This window comes from Athene noctua, chromosome 1 (assembly GCF_965140245.1).
Source record: "Athene noctua chromosome 1, bAthNoc1.hap1.1, whole genome shotgun sequence".
Taxonomy (NCBI): Eukaryota; Metazoa; Chordata; class Aves; order Strigiformes; family Strigidae; genus Athene; species Athene noctua.
Window position 1 is genome coordinate 74,767,362 of NC_134037.1, and position 14,431 is coordinate 74,781,792.

At 40.9% G+C, this 14,431-nt stretch overlaps 1 protein-coding gene and 1 long non-coding RNA gene across 2 annotated transcripts in view; both read right to left on the minus strand.

Annotated features, from left to right (window-relative positions):
- Window positions 1-14,431, minus strand: part of LOC141956246 (SAM and SH3 domain-containing protein 1-like) — a 572,685-nt gene that overhangs the window by 556,894 nt on the left and 1,360 nt on the right. The window contains exon 3 of the mRNA XM_074896587.1: window positions 13,887-14,373. Coding sequence (XP_074752688.1) covers window positions 13,887-14,373 — 487 coding nt within the window. The remainder of the gene's footprint in view (window positions 1-13,886; window positions 14,374-14,431) is intronic.
- On the minus strand, window positions 10,241-13,200 carry LOC141956247 (uncharacterized). Its single transcript, XR_012632864.1, has 3 exons — window positions 12,967-13,200; window positions 10,547-10,613; window positions 10,241-10,255 (listed from the first exon to the last, which is right to left on the minus strand). It is a non-coding gene; the product is annotated as an uncharacterized LOC141956247 (long non-coding RNA).

Below are 14,431 nucleotides of genomic sequence, written 5' to 3' on the forward strand. Positions count from 1 at the left end.
TAGAGAAGCAGCTTGCATAAAACTGCAGGAGTCTTTCTAAACATATTCTTCAGCTGCAAGCTGTCTAAACAACATCCAGAGCTATGATTTAAACATGAACCTATGAACAACAAAAAAATTTCTTTTCTCTTCCAACTTTCTTGTATTTAAAAGACACTGACAGTATTTGGAAAACCAAGATTTAAGTATTCTTTATACACAGTTTTGGGAATATAGAAAGAAAACACCTTTCGAGTGTTACTCACATGCCCTTTTAGGCCTTTGGTTTTTTCCTCCAGGCTAACAAAATGGTCTGCATGGACACAAACAATGGGCTAACATGTCTAAAAACATGTGCATTTATCAGGAAAGGGAGCAGACACCAGAGATTCTGAAGAAAAAGTGAGGGAGCATACAGGCAGACAGCCAGCAACTCCTCTGAACACACCACTTTAAAAAAAGAACAGGAAATTAGTTACAATGCCTGCCAAATTTCCACCTTCAGGATTGACCAAACATGTAAGTAAACCAATCTGTCCATCTCCAAACAAATCCCACTATTTCACCAAAATGATCTCCTCCTTGGGGCAGATAGTTCCAGAACAACAAGATATAAACTCACAGTGTAAAAAACTTTCCTCTCAAGCTAGCTGCTGTTGAGATTTCTATACCACAGCTCCTACCTCCTTTCCAAGTTTAGCTCCTCCCAAGCAGTTAAACCGAGTATGGCAACAGTATTTAACGTAACAGGATTACTCTTAAATAGGCTAAAAATCCGTTTGAAAGGGCTATAACAGCATCAGTAAATAATTACAGCACAATTATCAGCTTTTTCCATTTCTTGCCTTCTAAATATTTTTCATGTACCAAAAATCATCTTATTCTTACTGATTATATTTTCTATTCCCTTACTTCCACCTGAAAAATGGAAAAACATCCAGAATTTCACCATGCTGTTTGACAGTGTTTGACTTACTTCACAAGTTTCCAAACTGGAAAAAGAAAGAGAGGGGGATGAAAGGAAAGCAAGAAAGAAAAAAAAAACTAAGAGAAAAGAGGTACAAATCAGTTTAGTGTTATTTAGATGGCAACCTTAACTTGGGGGGGGGAGGGGGCACCAAAAGTCTCAGCAACTCATTCCAAAGAGAAAGGACTTTCACAGTTCATGAAAACAGCAGCTCATAAAAATACGTTTAAAAAGCCATTTAGATCAAGGCAGGGTTTCAAGCAGAAATCATAATGGTTACATTTTTTGATGTAGTACTTTGACAGCTGAATTGTAGGTCCTCAGCAAAAACCTGTTCCCAACAAAATCAATGGCAAAGTTCACACCAACTTTTACAATGGGGGTAACATGGTCAGAGCCTACATACGTCACAGAATCTATGGTAAACATGCTTTTACTTTAGAAAATCCTACTATGGAAAAAGCAACTGATAACGCTGCTTAAACTGCAGAAATTTCCCCTTTTATCAAAGAACTATTTATCTACCAAGGTACATGTTTCAGTTACATATTCTGCACTTCTCACTTTCAAGCACCTAACAACAGACTGCACAGAAGTACATAAACACAAAATATTCAGTGCTGCAGTTTGTTTAGAAAGCATTACAAAATCCCTAAAACTAAAATCTAAATATTCATGAGTCCCCTGAAAACCATGCAATATAAAAACTGTGAATATTGCTCTGTTAGCATATTATTCCCTGTCTGTGTGATATACATAATCACAAGCAGATAAATACTGTTCAGAAAAGTTACTCCAGAAAAGTTTGGTGTTTTTTTGGTTTTGGGTTGGTTGTTGTTTTTTTTTGTTGTTTTTTTTTTTTTTTTTTTGTAAAAGCACATTGCAAGGCAAGCCAGCTGGTCAAAAGCAATGCCATTCAGAATGGAATTTTTCATCTTTTTTCAGCAGGAGCCACAGACATGGAACAACATATCAGCAAATACTAAGGAGAGAAGAAAAAAAAAAAGCAGCAGAAAATCAAAAAGGAAGCTATACTGCTAAAGAGACAAAGTAAATTCTGCTAGGGACTGTCTAAAGCAGCAAATTGTTAGTGAAAACACCTGAATTGCACTGAAAGTCATCCTTAATACAGAATTACAGAATCATCTTAGGTTGAAAAAGACCTTGAAGATCACCTAGTCCAAACCATTAACCTAACACTGACTGTACTCAACTACACCATATCCCTCAGCACTATGTCACCCCAACTCTTAAACACCTCCAGGGATGGGGACTCCACCCACCACCTCCCTGGGCAGCCCATTCCAACGCCTAACAACCCGTTCTGTGAAGAAATGCTTCTTAATATCCAGTCTAAACCTTCCCTGGTGCAACTTGAGGCCATTCCCTCTTGTCCTATCGCTTGTTACTTGGTTAAAGAGACTCATCCCCAGCTCTCTGCAACCTCCTTTCAGGGAGCTGTAGAGGGCGATGAGGTCTCCCCTCAGCCTCCTCTTCTCCAGACTAAACACCCCCAGTTCCCTCAGCCGCTCCTCGTAAGACCTGTGCTCCAGACCCTGCACCAGCTCCGTTGCCCTTCTCTGGACACGCTCGAGTCATTCAATGTCCTTTTTGTAGTGAGGGGCCCAAAACTGAACACAGGAATCGAGGTGTGGCCTCACCAGTGCCCAGTACAGGGGTAAGATCCCTGCCCTGTCCCTGCTGGCCACGCTATTGCTGACACAAGCCAGGATGCCATTGGCCTTCTTGGCCTCCTGGGCACACTGCTGGATCCTGTTCAGCTGGCTGTCAATCAGCACCCCCAGGTCCTCTCTGACTGGCAGCTCTCCAGCCACTCCTCCCCAAGCCTGTAGCGCTGCTGGGGGTTGTTGTGGCCCAAGGGCAGCCCCCAGCATTTGGCCTTATTGAAACTCCTCCAGTTGGCCTCAGCCCATGGCTCCAGCCTATCCAGGTCTCTCTGCAGAGCCTCCCTACCCTCGAGCAGATTAACCACCTCTAAAAGTTCTTAAATGGTTTGAAATACTATGTTTAATTTGAAGGAAAACCAATGCTACCACTTCAGTTAAAAAATATTGAAAATTTAAAATTAGACACAAACTGAAAATTATCACATACGTGAAGTGTATACTGCACAAGCTATCAGGGAAAACAACAAAAAAATAAAGACTGTGAAGTTAGAATGTGCTAAGTAAAAGGATGAAATTGTTTTTCTCCAGTTTATAGCAAATTCAAATTAGAGAAAGACATTTCTCCATGGTAAGTAAGTATGACAAGGGAGGCAAGGACAAGAAAAGGAAACTAAGCTTTTGAAATTCCTTCACCATATTCACCTTGAATTTAATTCATATTCATTGTAAGTATGAAGCTATTTCTTATTAAGAAGATGGTGCTCATTTCCTTATCCCTGTAGGAAGAAGCATGCTCAGCACAAAGGAATTTCTGCCTTATTTTCCAAATCTAGATCAATACTATTAACTATTACATCAATTTCAGTCACTGAAAGATCTATAAAACAAGTTCTATGAAAACAATTAGCTCTCCTGGACAAATCTGTGCTCCTTCCAAAAACATCACACACGCACACAGGAAGGATATACTGCAATGGCTTATTTCCTGTTAAGACACCATAGGAATTGATTTAATGAATCCAGTGGTTGCATAAGGAGTTCCTTTTTAACATATATAAGTTTAGAATATAAAGTCTCTTAGTACATTTCCAACTCTAAGATGAAATAACTCCTTAGGGAAACACCTCAATCCTTTACAGCTTCCTATATAGGTGAATTAATACCTGCTACTGAAGGCTCCCATGAAAACCACCCAACTGCTTAAGTGATGTCATATTCTATAAAATGCACAGCACTCACACTATCACATACTTGCTACAATATCAGTACAAGCCAGCTTCAACAAAAGATTCAGACTACCTCTAAGTATAATAATCTGCTTTCACTGGACATGCATAAAACTTACCTATGACAAGCAGCATGGCTGATTATCTAAACTCCTTCAGAAAAACACCCCAAACTAGTTCAGTCCTAGGCAGTGCTACTCATATTTATAGAAGTAACTAAGCACCACGGCCTGGGAGCACCCAGGAGTAAGCCTGGCTCAGCTGATTTGCATTGATAGCAATTAAGTTAGTTCCTTTCCTTTCACTTTGCAGCATATGCATGCCTTTCTATCAAAAAAAACAACAACAAAAATTCCTGGGGAATTATTGCATCAGGGTTCAAAGTACTACTCAAAGGAGATTTTTTCAATGTTGTTTCAAACACTGAGGTTTTTAGACCACAAATCTGGGAAATAAAGTCAACTTTTTAGGAGAATTTTTCCGTAACTTTTACTAGATTCTTAAGAGATACAAAATGAGTGACTAGGTCTTTTTGTTTGGTTTCGACATTATTGGCAATGACACACTCACATTTCATTACTTCTAGCCACTGGCTGCATGAAGTATGTCCTTAACATACGTAATTTTTAGAGCTGGACAGAAACCAGCTAGTGGTATTCTTGTCCAACTTCCTCTTGCTCCATCCTACTCCACAAGCTACAGAGCATTATTTTTACCACTATGTAAATACCAAGTGTATGTGAAAATCCTCTCTCTGAAATATTCTCTTGGCAAAATCTAATTTAGAAGTTATCATAGGAAGGTCCAAAATATTTTCTTCACATGAAATTAACAAAGCAGGTGAAATCAAAATTATTCTTTTTCCAGATCTCTTGATAGTTTCAGTCACATTTCCTTATTTTATCTTTTTCTTCTGTTTAGAATGTAAACACCTAAAATGAACAAACCTTCCTGGTTAGTAATTTCTACAGTTTGCTTTATTAACCTTTGAGTTTCTTCAGGTTAGTGTTTTAAAATGAGATTTCTTTGTGATGTTTGGTCTGATATGAGAGAGAATATAGACTCAGAGGCTGAAACGGTCACTCATTCTTGTCTTTAGGTTGACATTTTTAGCCTAGGAACTAGCACATGAAGATCCATGGCAGATCTTCTCAAGGGCAAATTTGATGATTCTTTATGCTGGTACTTCTCATTCCGAGGCTATGGAAAAACCTCTGCTAAACTAATAGCTGGATATTTAGGGAGAAAGCTTAACTACAAGGTATACAAAAGATCAGAGGTGCATTTGTACAAAAATGCTCAATGCAGTACAACACAAGTAGTTATTAGTAAACAAAATTTGAAGAAAAGTATTTTGTCAATCGCTAAACAATCAGACAAGAACTCAGAGATGCTGCAACTAGAAGCAATGATCACATGATTAACACTAAAAAATTACACCCAAAATATCTTTCACAATTTTTGCACTGAACTCATAACTTTTGCTAAGATTACAGCTTATTTTTTAACATGTTCAGTTGCTTCAAAAAGATCAAGTCAGTCCCATACATATGTTGAAAAGCTGTAATACACGCTCCTCTTCCTAGATCGATCCGTTCTTTCTGTCACAGAAGGGGGGCTGGAGGAACATTGGATAACTGCAGTTTGCAGCAATTTTAAGATAGAAATTTTTAAGGAAGTCTAGAGCTTTAGTTTTATGAGAACAACTTGGGCTCAACCACCTGTGTTGGGCAATGGGAAGGCAGCTGGAGGCACTGAGTGCAAAGCAGAGCAGTGACAGCCTCACTCTCCTGAATAGGAGAGAAAGCTTTTCTCCTCATTAGAGCATGAGGGAGGAGAGGGAAGGATCCAAATTACAGCCTGAGATTCTGGGGCAGCAGGTCAGAGGGATGAAATGAAACTCATACAGGGCTTGGGATGGGATGGGATGGGATCAAGTGAGAAAGACACAGCATTGTCTCAAAGCTATACAAAAAGGTATTGCAGCATCAGTTTTGTCTTTTCACCTAAACAGATCATGGTTAACATTCCTCAGCTTTGTTGAGTGAATGTAGGTTGGGGAGAAAAAGGTTAGGAAGACCTGAAGCAAAAGACGTACATTCTTGGGTGGGAAAGAGACTGATTTTAGGGAAGAAGATAGTGTTCTTTGAGGCAGACTTAGGAGAAGTCAGGTGATGGGTAGCTCTGGGGGTACACAGAGGCTCTGGGCCAGCAAGGCTGGGAGATGTAGAGCCCAAGGGACAGGAGCTTGCTAGTGCAGAAGAGTCACTCCCAGAAGACATCTCTATCCACAAACCAAGGACACTGATGCAGAATTGGTGCCCACTCCCAGTTTTAAGCTTTGAGGTGTTTTTTTTTCTCTATGGAATACTGACTTAATAATTTTTTGGTTTATTCTGGCTTTTAGCCTTCTCCACAGCATGAATAGCCTAGCTCCAGCTCTCAGCCACTGCAGTTCTCAATGCCTTTTTCTGCTAATAAAAGTATTTCCTTCCATATATATGAGAGCATGGCCAAGTGGCCACTTAACTAATTCTGGGAAAAAAACATTACAAGGTTTTCTTAGTCTCTGACTGAAAGGCAAGCTTTTTCCCAGCTTTTTAACCCTTTTCTTAACCATACCATATTTACAGTTTCTGAGGCACAGAATCAGAATTGGACTTAATTTCCCCATAAAGTTCCAACTGACATCATATGCAGTGATAACACCACATCCCTGCTTCAGGTGTGACTCCTCAAAAGAACTTATGGAAGACATACACTTGTACCTAGCTGTAAGTTTTATTTGCTATGTATTATTGCCATTTCTCCCTGATTTCAAGTTCCTGAGAGGACAGCTGTAAACAACTATATGTACTTGATTCCAGCCAATATACATCAGTGGAGATTTCAGAGAATATTACCAAACATTTATTCTAGCACAAACCTGTAAGATCATGTTCAGAAGTCTGCCTTGGTGCTGTTCAAACTGCTAATGGTGGTATTTAAAGCTCTGAAAAGTTCTGATTTTTTCTTTTGCATGCTACTGCTGTATTTATTGTTCTCATGTCATCCTGTTCTCACCCACCACAACAATTACAGTTGGTAAGGGTGTGCTTGTTAGCTGATTTAAATTCGAACACTTCATGCCAAACCCAGCATCAAATGAAATCTCTGGCAAAACCCCCACTGACTTCACCGGGAATGAAACCAACTGGAGGAGCAAGGCTCCCGTGAGAGGCATGCATCACTGTCATTCACATCCCGCTGAGTTTGTGAGAACCAGGACGAGATACTATTTGAAGGCCCTTCTACTTGTGTTTCATGTGACACACCAGTTCTCTTTTGTTTTGCAAAAGCATAAGAGAAGTTTTTTAGTATCTGCAAGTAACAAACCAAAGAGGCTGGATGAGTCACTGGAGACAGTTTTGGGCCAGCTCAGCTTGCAGACTGCCAGTGTCAGGGAAGGTTCACCCGATTCTCCCCTTCCTGCTGCACAGCCAGTCCCAAAATAACGCGGCAGCGCTAAACATAGTGCCACCGCGCTCTTTTAATAAACGACAATTCCTGCAGTGTGTACAAGCCACCACATTTGTCAAGATAAGCACATCAATATGAGATGTCATATTAGCCTAGACAAAGAGATTGAACTAGATAGCATTGTCAAACACCAAGCAAAGGGGCTCATTCAAACTGACAAAGCAAGAAATTTAAAAGTTGAACCTACCAATCTAGTCTTAACTCATTCCGTCCTCTCCTGCTCTGGAAGAGTCTCAAACCAGTAAGTGAGCTCCTGTAAGTGATACAATAAATTCATTCCTAATCTGCAATAACAATATTCCTGTCATTTCAAAGCCCTCTGCTGCACTTTTCAAAAATTCTGTAATAGCTGTTAGTATGTTTCATATTATACATATGGATCTATACACCTTAGTGGATAGGGACTTTTCATAATGACTTATGCACAAGGGGTATAACTAACAGGCAAAATTAACAAGCATAACTAACTGTCATATAGCCATCTTACTGATTATGCCTTGATTGCTTTTCTGTTACAGGTAAGAAAGTTTACTTTTAATCATAAGGCAATGGACAAAGACGCTGCAGTAGTGGGTCCAAATGCTTCATCTGTCTAAAACTTTCCATGACTTTAGGCAAATTCTTCTATTTCACCTCTGAAATCATGGACACAGCTGTCCTATACTCACATATAGTACATGTGAGATAGTGATACTCATCATCATAAACAAAACTAGAAACATGGTTCACAAGATTACTTTGTTGGTAAGAAATTATCTTGGTTTTTTTGGTATTCCTTGCACATGGTTGTGTGTATGGGCTTCACCATCCTACATATGATGGAGACAGATGCTCTGGGGGTGGGGGTATCAACACAAATATTTTCCTTAAAATGTGTCTTCTCCTCAGAAGGACTTATGATTGCCGAACTTATTTAAAACAAGACAGGTTTATCGGTGTGCAGGAGTGAAACTGGTAGTTAGACGTTTGCCATACCACAGGTGGCATCCCTGTTGAGGTGCAGTGTGCAAACAAAACCCCACATTATGTCAGAAAATTCAGTTTAGCTTTGCACTACCGAGGTCTGACTGAATCATGTCCTTTGGGGAAAGAAGAAGCCTTCAGGGAACTACAAGAGGCCAGACATTTCTCTTTTGCCAGGGACCTGTTAGTTCAGCTTTTCCTTTGAACCTGGAGCTGTGTGGAGGACAGGAAGAATCCTCCTTAAAGGGCAGCTGCTGCTGCTGGCTCCTTGGAGCTGGGAGCCACACACTCCCCTTCACCTCTGCCAGCCTGCCCCCACCTCACCCTGCGACCAGGGCTGAGAAAATACACTGAACATGATCGTAGAAAGGGGGGAAGAAGCCTGTAGAGTAGATACTATCCTCTCTTAGGACTCCACCTTTAATATACCCTAATGGGATCTTCCTCCCCTCAAAACTGAGAGATAATGAAACCCGGGAAGATTTACATTAAGCATTTGCAGAGGAGATTGAATACACTTTAAAATATTCAGGAACAATTCAAATGCAAATATGGCACATTACTGTATTATTCATATTCTGCAACATTTTGCCTTAATGGTCTGATTGGAAGATCTTTTCCAGTTTGTTTTCTGTGAGTTTAATAAACTGGGACTTTGAAACAACTGCCCAATGTATGAGGTGCTGTATTTTCTTTAAAAGAAAACAGAGTTATGAAGTCAAAGCCAAATTCTATGGTTTCTTATATAAAATACCTTTTCACTTCCTGAACATTGCCTGTAGCTTTGCTAATTTATTGCCATGAAAATATTGTTACTACTTAATGCACTAGTACTTTTGTCAATAGGCAGCTTTCCCCAAGGCATATTTGAGAATGCTCTGCTAATCAGAGTTGATGCAGTTATTCCAAAGCAGCCAGGTCTTTAGAAAAAGGTTCATGTTTAATTCTAGTATGGGTGCATGTTGTCATTTCTTCAAAGCACAGTATTTTTAATTCACTGAATTCAATTCTGTAGATATCTAAAACACTGACTACATTATCCAGACCCAGACTCAGCTTGAACCAGTGTATTTCAAATCAGCATTGCTGGCATTTTTACCTCTTAACATTTAGCTTATGTGAAATATTCCTAATTTCATAGTGGCAAGGCCTAAACAAAGATCTAATCAGAACCACAAATCTGTGCTCTATCACCAGCACAGAACTTAAAAAAATGTGTTTGGGTGTTTACACAGACACTCACTTGGATCTGACTCCCTACTTTTCTACATCTGCTTGAACTCTTGAGATTTTAACCTCAAATGCAGCTGAATTTTTAGTGTTTGTTTTCCAAGCGTGCTGATGATCATGAACAGCACAGTGAGTGACAATGAGGTCACGTACACATACATATGTCACGCTACAGTTTTATTCTCTCTCATAAATATTGAAATCTACATAATTTTACTGAGGCTAAGAAAATCACCTTAATTGGTGTGGGAGCTTTTAATGCATGTATGTTTTTAGTGATTTTTAATGTATTTGCAATTCTCTGCAGATGAAAAATTGAATAAAGTTCATCAAGAAACAGGTCAGGCCATTTATTTCAATTAGAAATAGTAATGAAATTCCAGTAAACTATTAAATGTCCCTTAATATATATTCAAGATAAATAGAATACTTAATTTCTTTTGGCATGTTGCACGACGAGGTACCCTATTTGTCTTTATATTGACAAAAATGGGTGTTCTTCTGCTTTCCCTATCATGAAGTGACATTTAGTGACATTACTCCTGCTCAAGCCCAGCATGGACATAATCTGTTTTATGAGACCACCAAGACAAGAAGAGTCTCCGTAGGGAGGTAAAGGCTCTACTTCCTCAAATTCGGCTGGTTCAGGTCAGTGCTTCATTTTCCTTCATTCATCTTCACTGGAAACCAGGGGAGCTGCTTATTTTGGTTTCCTTCTGCCATCAGTTCTTCCCCCAAAAGTTCTGCATGGCAAAAGAATATTAACACTATTACTACATGGGGCCTAATTAAGTTCCTAATTAAGGACAGAATTACAACCATCAAGGATAATTTTTTTAAGCAGCTGGATGTTTTGAGATGACACAGATGTTTCACTTGACTCAGAGAGGTACCACGGGTTCTTTGTTTGAAGGGCATTAAAGCCCACCACCTCCACGAGAAGTTTCTTAGCTATATGAGACTTCTAAGGCTATCAGCCAGCAACAGCAGGTGTGGAACTAAAACACAAGGCTTTGAGTATTAAGGAGCATTACCAACACAGAACAAAATCTGACTTCTGTAGAGTCCTCCTCAGTTACAGTTATATTACTTGGTTTATACCTGAAAAATATATAAGACGTGATTTGAGGAGGTGAGGCCTTGTTCTAATTCTACATGGAAATAATCAAGATGGCTTGTGATAATTCTCCATATCTGAAGTCACCCATAAACATGGCTTCAATTCAAAGTTTGCACATCTTTAAGAGATTTATATTAAGCTCTGCTAAGTAGTTGTTAGTCATTTCTGCTGACTGCAATCAAACTGGGTTATACTAAAATTTACAATGCCAAAACATTTCTATCTTTTCCACTCTGTTGTTTCACCCTTCATCTGAAAATAGAGCAACAACACTGGAAGGATGGCCAGAGGATGCCTTTAACATCTCCGCAGCCACATCCCATACTAACTTTTGATCTTTTGACACATCTACAGCTCAGCCAAACTAGCAAAAGGCTAAACCAGACAGAGGAGCAGCACTTCCAGTTCTCATGGATGTTTTCAAATAAAACTTCAAAATTGTCTGAGAACTACATAACTGAACACATGAAGTATTTCTCAGGAAATAAGTAAAATGCATATACATGTATGTATATATACATAAACACACAAGCATGCTCCTCCATTCATAGATACTACTTTCCATTCATAAGTATTAATAGGAAAAGACGATGGCATTCTCCATGCAAACGGTGGAGGGAAGTAGAAAATGAGTTAGCAGCTCAGCAGCACCAGAAATGCAAATGGATGTCAAATAGGTCACTGTCTGGTGCCCTGCTCCCAAATATCCACATGACCATCTGTAGCTGGACGTGTGATAAGCATGTACAAGAATCTTGACAGAAACCTCAAGGTGATTCTTTAATCCTGTACACAGCAGAGAATACATCCAGTTTCTTTTGACATGCACGAGTCTGTACACTGCATATTCTACATAAAAAGTATAATACAGGTTGCTTAAATTATATCCACAATTTTCTAAAAGTTTTTTTTTTTTAAAAAAAAAGATGAGACATTATTATAATATGGATCTTTCTCAAATGAAAGAATAGAGTATTTAATTTTTCTTGCTCTAAACATCATCCAAAGAATAATGTACAGTGACGTGATTCTTTGCTATTCCCTTTAAGCCGTTTTGGAGATGGATTGCTACAGTGGGTGGCATGCAGAATAACACATGTTGAGCAACACACACTTGAATCTTGCCAGCTTTATGGTTTCTTACAACATGCTACGATGTGAAGTGATTCACAGTGAGGAGATGGAGAAAGTTTTTCTATTACCGTAAAAATATGATGTTATATGCATTTATCATCCAAAATAAATACATTGACACCACAGGCTGAAATAAAACCAGGAAAGTAAGCACAGCTCCTCTTTCTACCTTAAAATACTGCATTTAGTTTTAAGCCAATTAAAGCTGAGTTGCACTTTCTGTGTAAAATGATCTTGCCCTGACAGTTAATCCACGCTATTATCAGACCCATCAAATTAAAATAAGGTGAGTTAAAGAAGAAATCAACGCCAGAGATTTGAATTTCCTTGATGTCATATGCTGGCATCTTAGAAATTTTACAGTTGCTATGGAGGAGGTATGGGAGAGAGAAGGCAGAGGATCCACTTGGTAAGATGCAATTGGTGACTACAAACATACAGAGTCAAAAGGAAGAAGTGAAATGTAGCTATGGAGGTGGGTGATGTGCTGCAACTACACTGATAAGCGAGAACTTCCCTGTAAGTTCTTTTACATAAGACATGCAATGGTAATTTAAGAAGGGTGTCAGGCCAATGATGTATCACTTCAAAGGCAGGGAAAAAAAAAATATCTCTGAAATGATACACTAACTTTTGGAAGAGGCTGTACTCAGACTAGATGTTCATGGATGTTTTGTTAGATTTGGCTACTGTCCTATCAGATTTGATACACTGTCTCTGACAATGTCATCAGCCAGATGTTTGAGGAAAAGGGAACAAATAAATATCTCAAACCAGTCAACTGTGCTGTACTTGAGAAGTGACTAGCGGCTGTCTATCACCAAGCCATTAGAAAACTGGAGTCCTGAAATTTATGGTCCTATCAAGTCTTCTTATCTGCACCTCCACATTGTTATCCAAACTGAATTTTACTCATTATCTTCACATCCAGGTCCCCTACAGCACGATAATTCATTCTTGGTTTTAATTCCTCACATTTCTGTAAACCCAGACCTGCAGATTTCCCCATCACCCTGCTTCTGTCCCTTCATAAACTCTTCAGAGGTAAAAAATACCCACAAGCTGAAGGTCAACTGCAACTGTTCAGTCTTTCTGAAAAATCAGAATTCAAATCATGAAAGAAAATACAAATGAATTGGGTCATCAAACAACTTTGAAGCACTTAATTCTGAACTCTGAAGCAACCAGGCATTATAATACCTTATTTTCTTTCACAAATCATTCTCTCCTCCAGGGTATCATCCGTTTAATTCTACTGTTTTATTTGTTCTGCATATGATATTTTCAGCAGGAAACCTACAGAAAACTTTAGATAAAACGATTTCTATCTTCCAAACCACATTAACCTTACATTTTAACCTTTTCAAAATGTAAGAATTAGGTAAATATTGGGGTTTCATCAAACTGGAATATACTCTTCCGAAGACCAGCACTTTTCTGGCCATTCAGCAGACCGTATCTCCTGGAGATAAAACCAACCTGTGCTGGAGTGGCTGATGAATAGTTTTGACATTCACCAGTCACTACCATCCTCCAGTAAATAAATCCAGGCAACAAGAAGGAGTTGTTCCTCCAGCCAGATTACCACTTGCTTCACGAGCCATTTCCCAACAGAAACTGACACTAAAATATGACCTTTAACAAAAGATGAGAGAAGCCATCACTCTCCAACACAACGGAAAAGTTTCACAGAAAAGAAAAACAAACCAAACAATCAAGACCGTCCTGACAATTTCGCCTTCACGCCCCAAACTAGACTGGACTAAGTTATACCCATTAATGAAAAAAAAAAAAAAAAAAGGAAAATAGAGGCAAAACCGAACTAAATAGAGGCACCACCCTGTAAATCTGCGTCAGCCAACAAGCGCTGGTGGACGTGACCCGTGTTGGCCCCGCTCCCCCTCATACCTGGCAGGTGCCAAGTCCCGACAGCGCTTCCCTCCGAAGAGGCGCCGGGCACAGACGGAGCCGCTCGGCACCCGCAGAGAGGGGACCAGGCCCTGCCGGTCCCCCTCCCCTGCAGGCGGACACCACCCAAACGCTGCCTGTGAGGGGCCTGCCCAGGTGCCGCCACCGCCCCGCCACAGCCGGGGCGCGGCGCCCGGCGGGCAGCCTCTTACCTTGTTGGAGTAGGGGGGCTTGCTCAAGTTGATGCCGTCGCGGATCAGCTTGTCCCGGATCATGATCTTGAGCTTCAGCCTGGGGTAGGCGGTCAGCCCCCCGCCGCCCGCCGCCCCCCGCCGCCCGCCGCCGCCGCCGGGCCGGTGCCGGGGGGCCGCCCCCCGCCGCGCCTCCTCCTGCCCCGCCGCCCGCCGGGGGCAGCGCCCGGCGGCGGGGGGCGCCGGCCGCGGGGGGGGCGGCGGCGGCGGCGGCGGCTCCAGGGTGAAGTACAGCCCCGCCGCCCTCTCGTCCGCCTCCTTCAGCCGCCGCACGGCCTCGTGGATCCGGCGCCGGTGGTGGGGCACGGCAACGCCGATGGCATCCAGGTCCGGGTCCCCGATCTGCTTGCAGACCTCCAGGTCGTCGTAGCCATTGTCGACGAAGGACTCTGCGTACTGGGGAAGCTGCAGGGTCCTCAGCCACTCGTAGACTATGTTGGTGCACATGCTGGCTCCGAAATAACAGAGATTGCAACTTTCAGCACCGAAGCCAGCCTCCCCCTTGT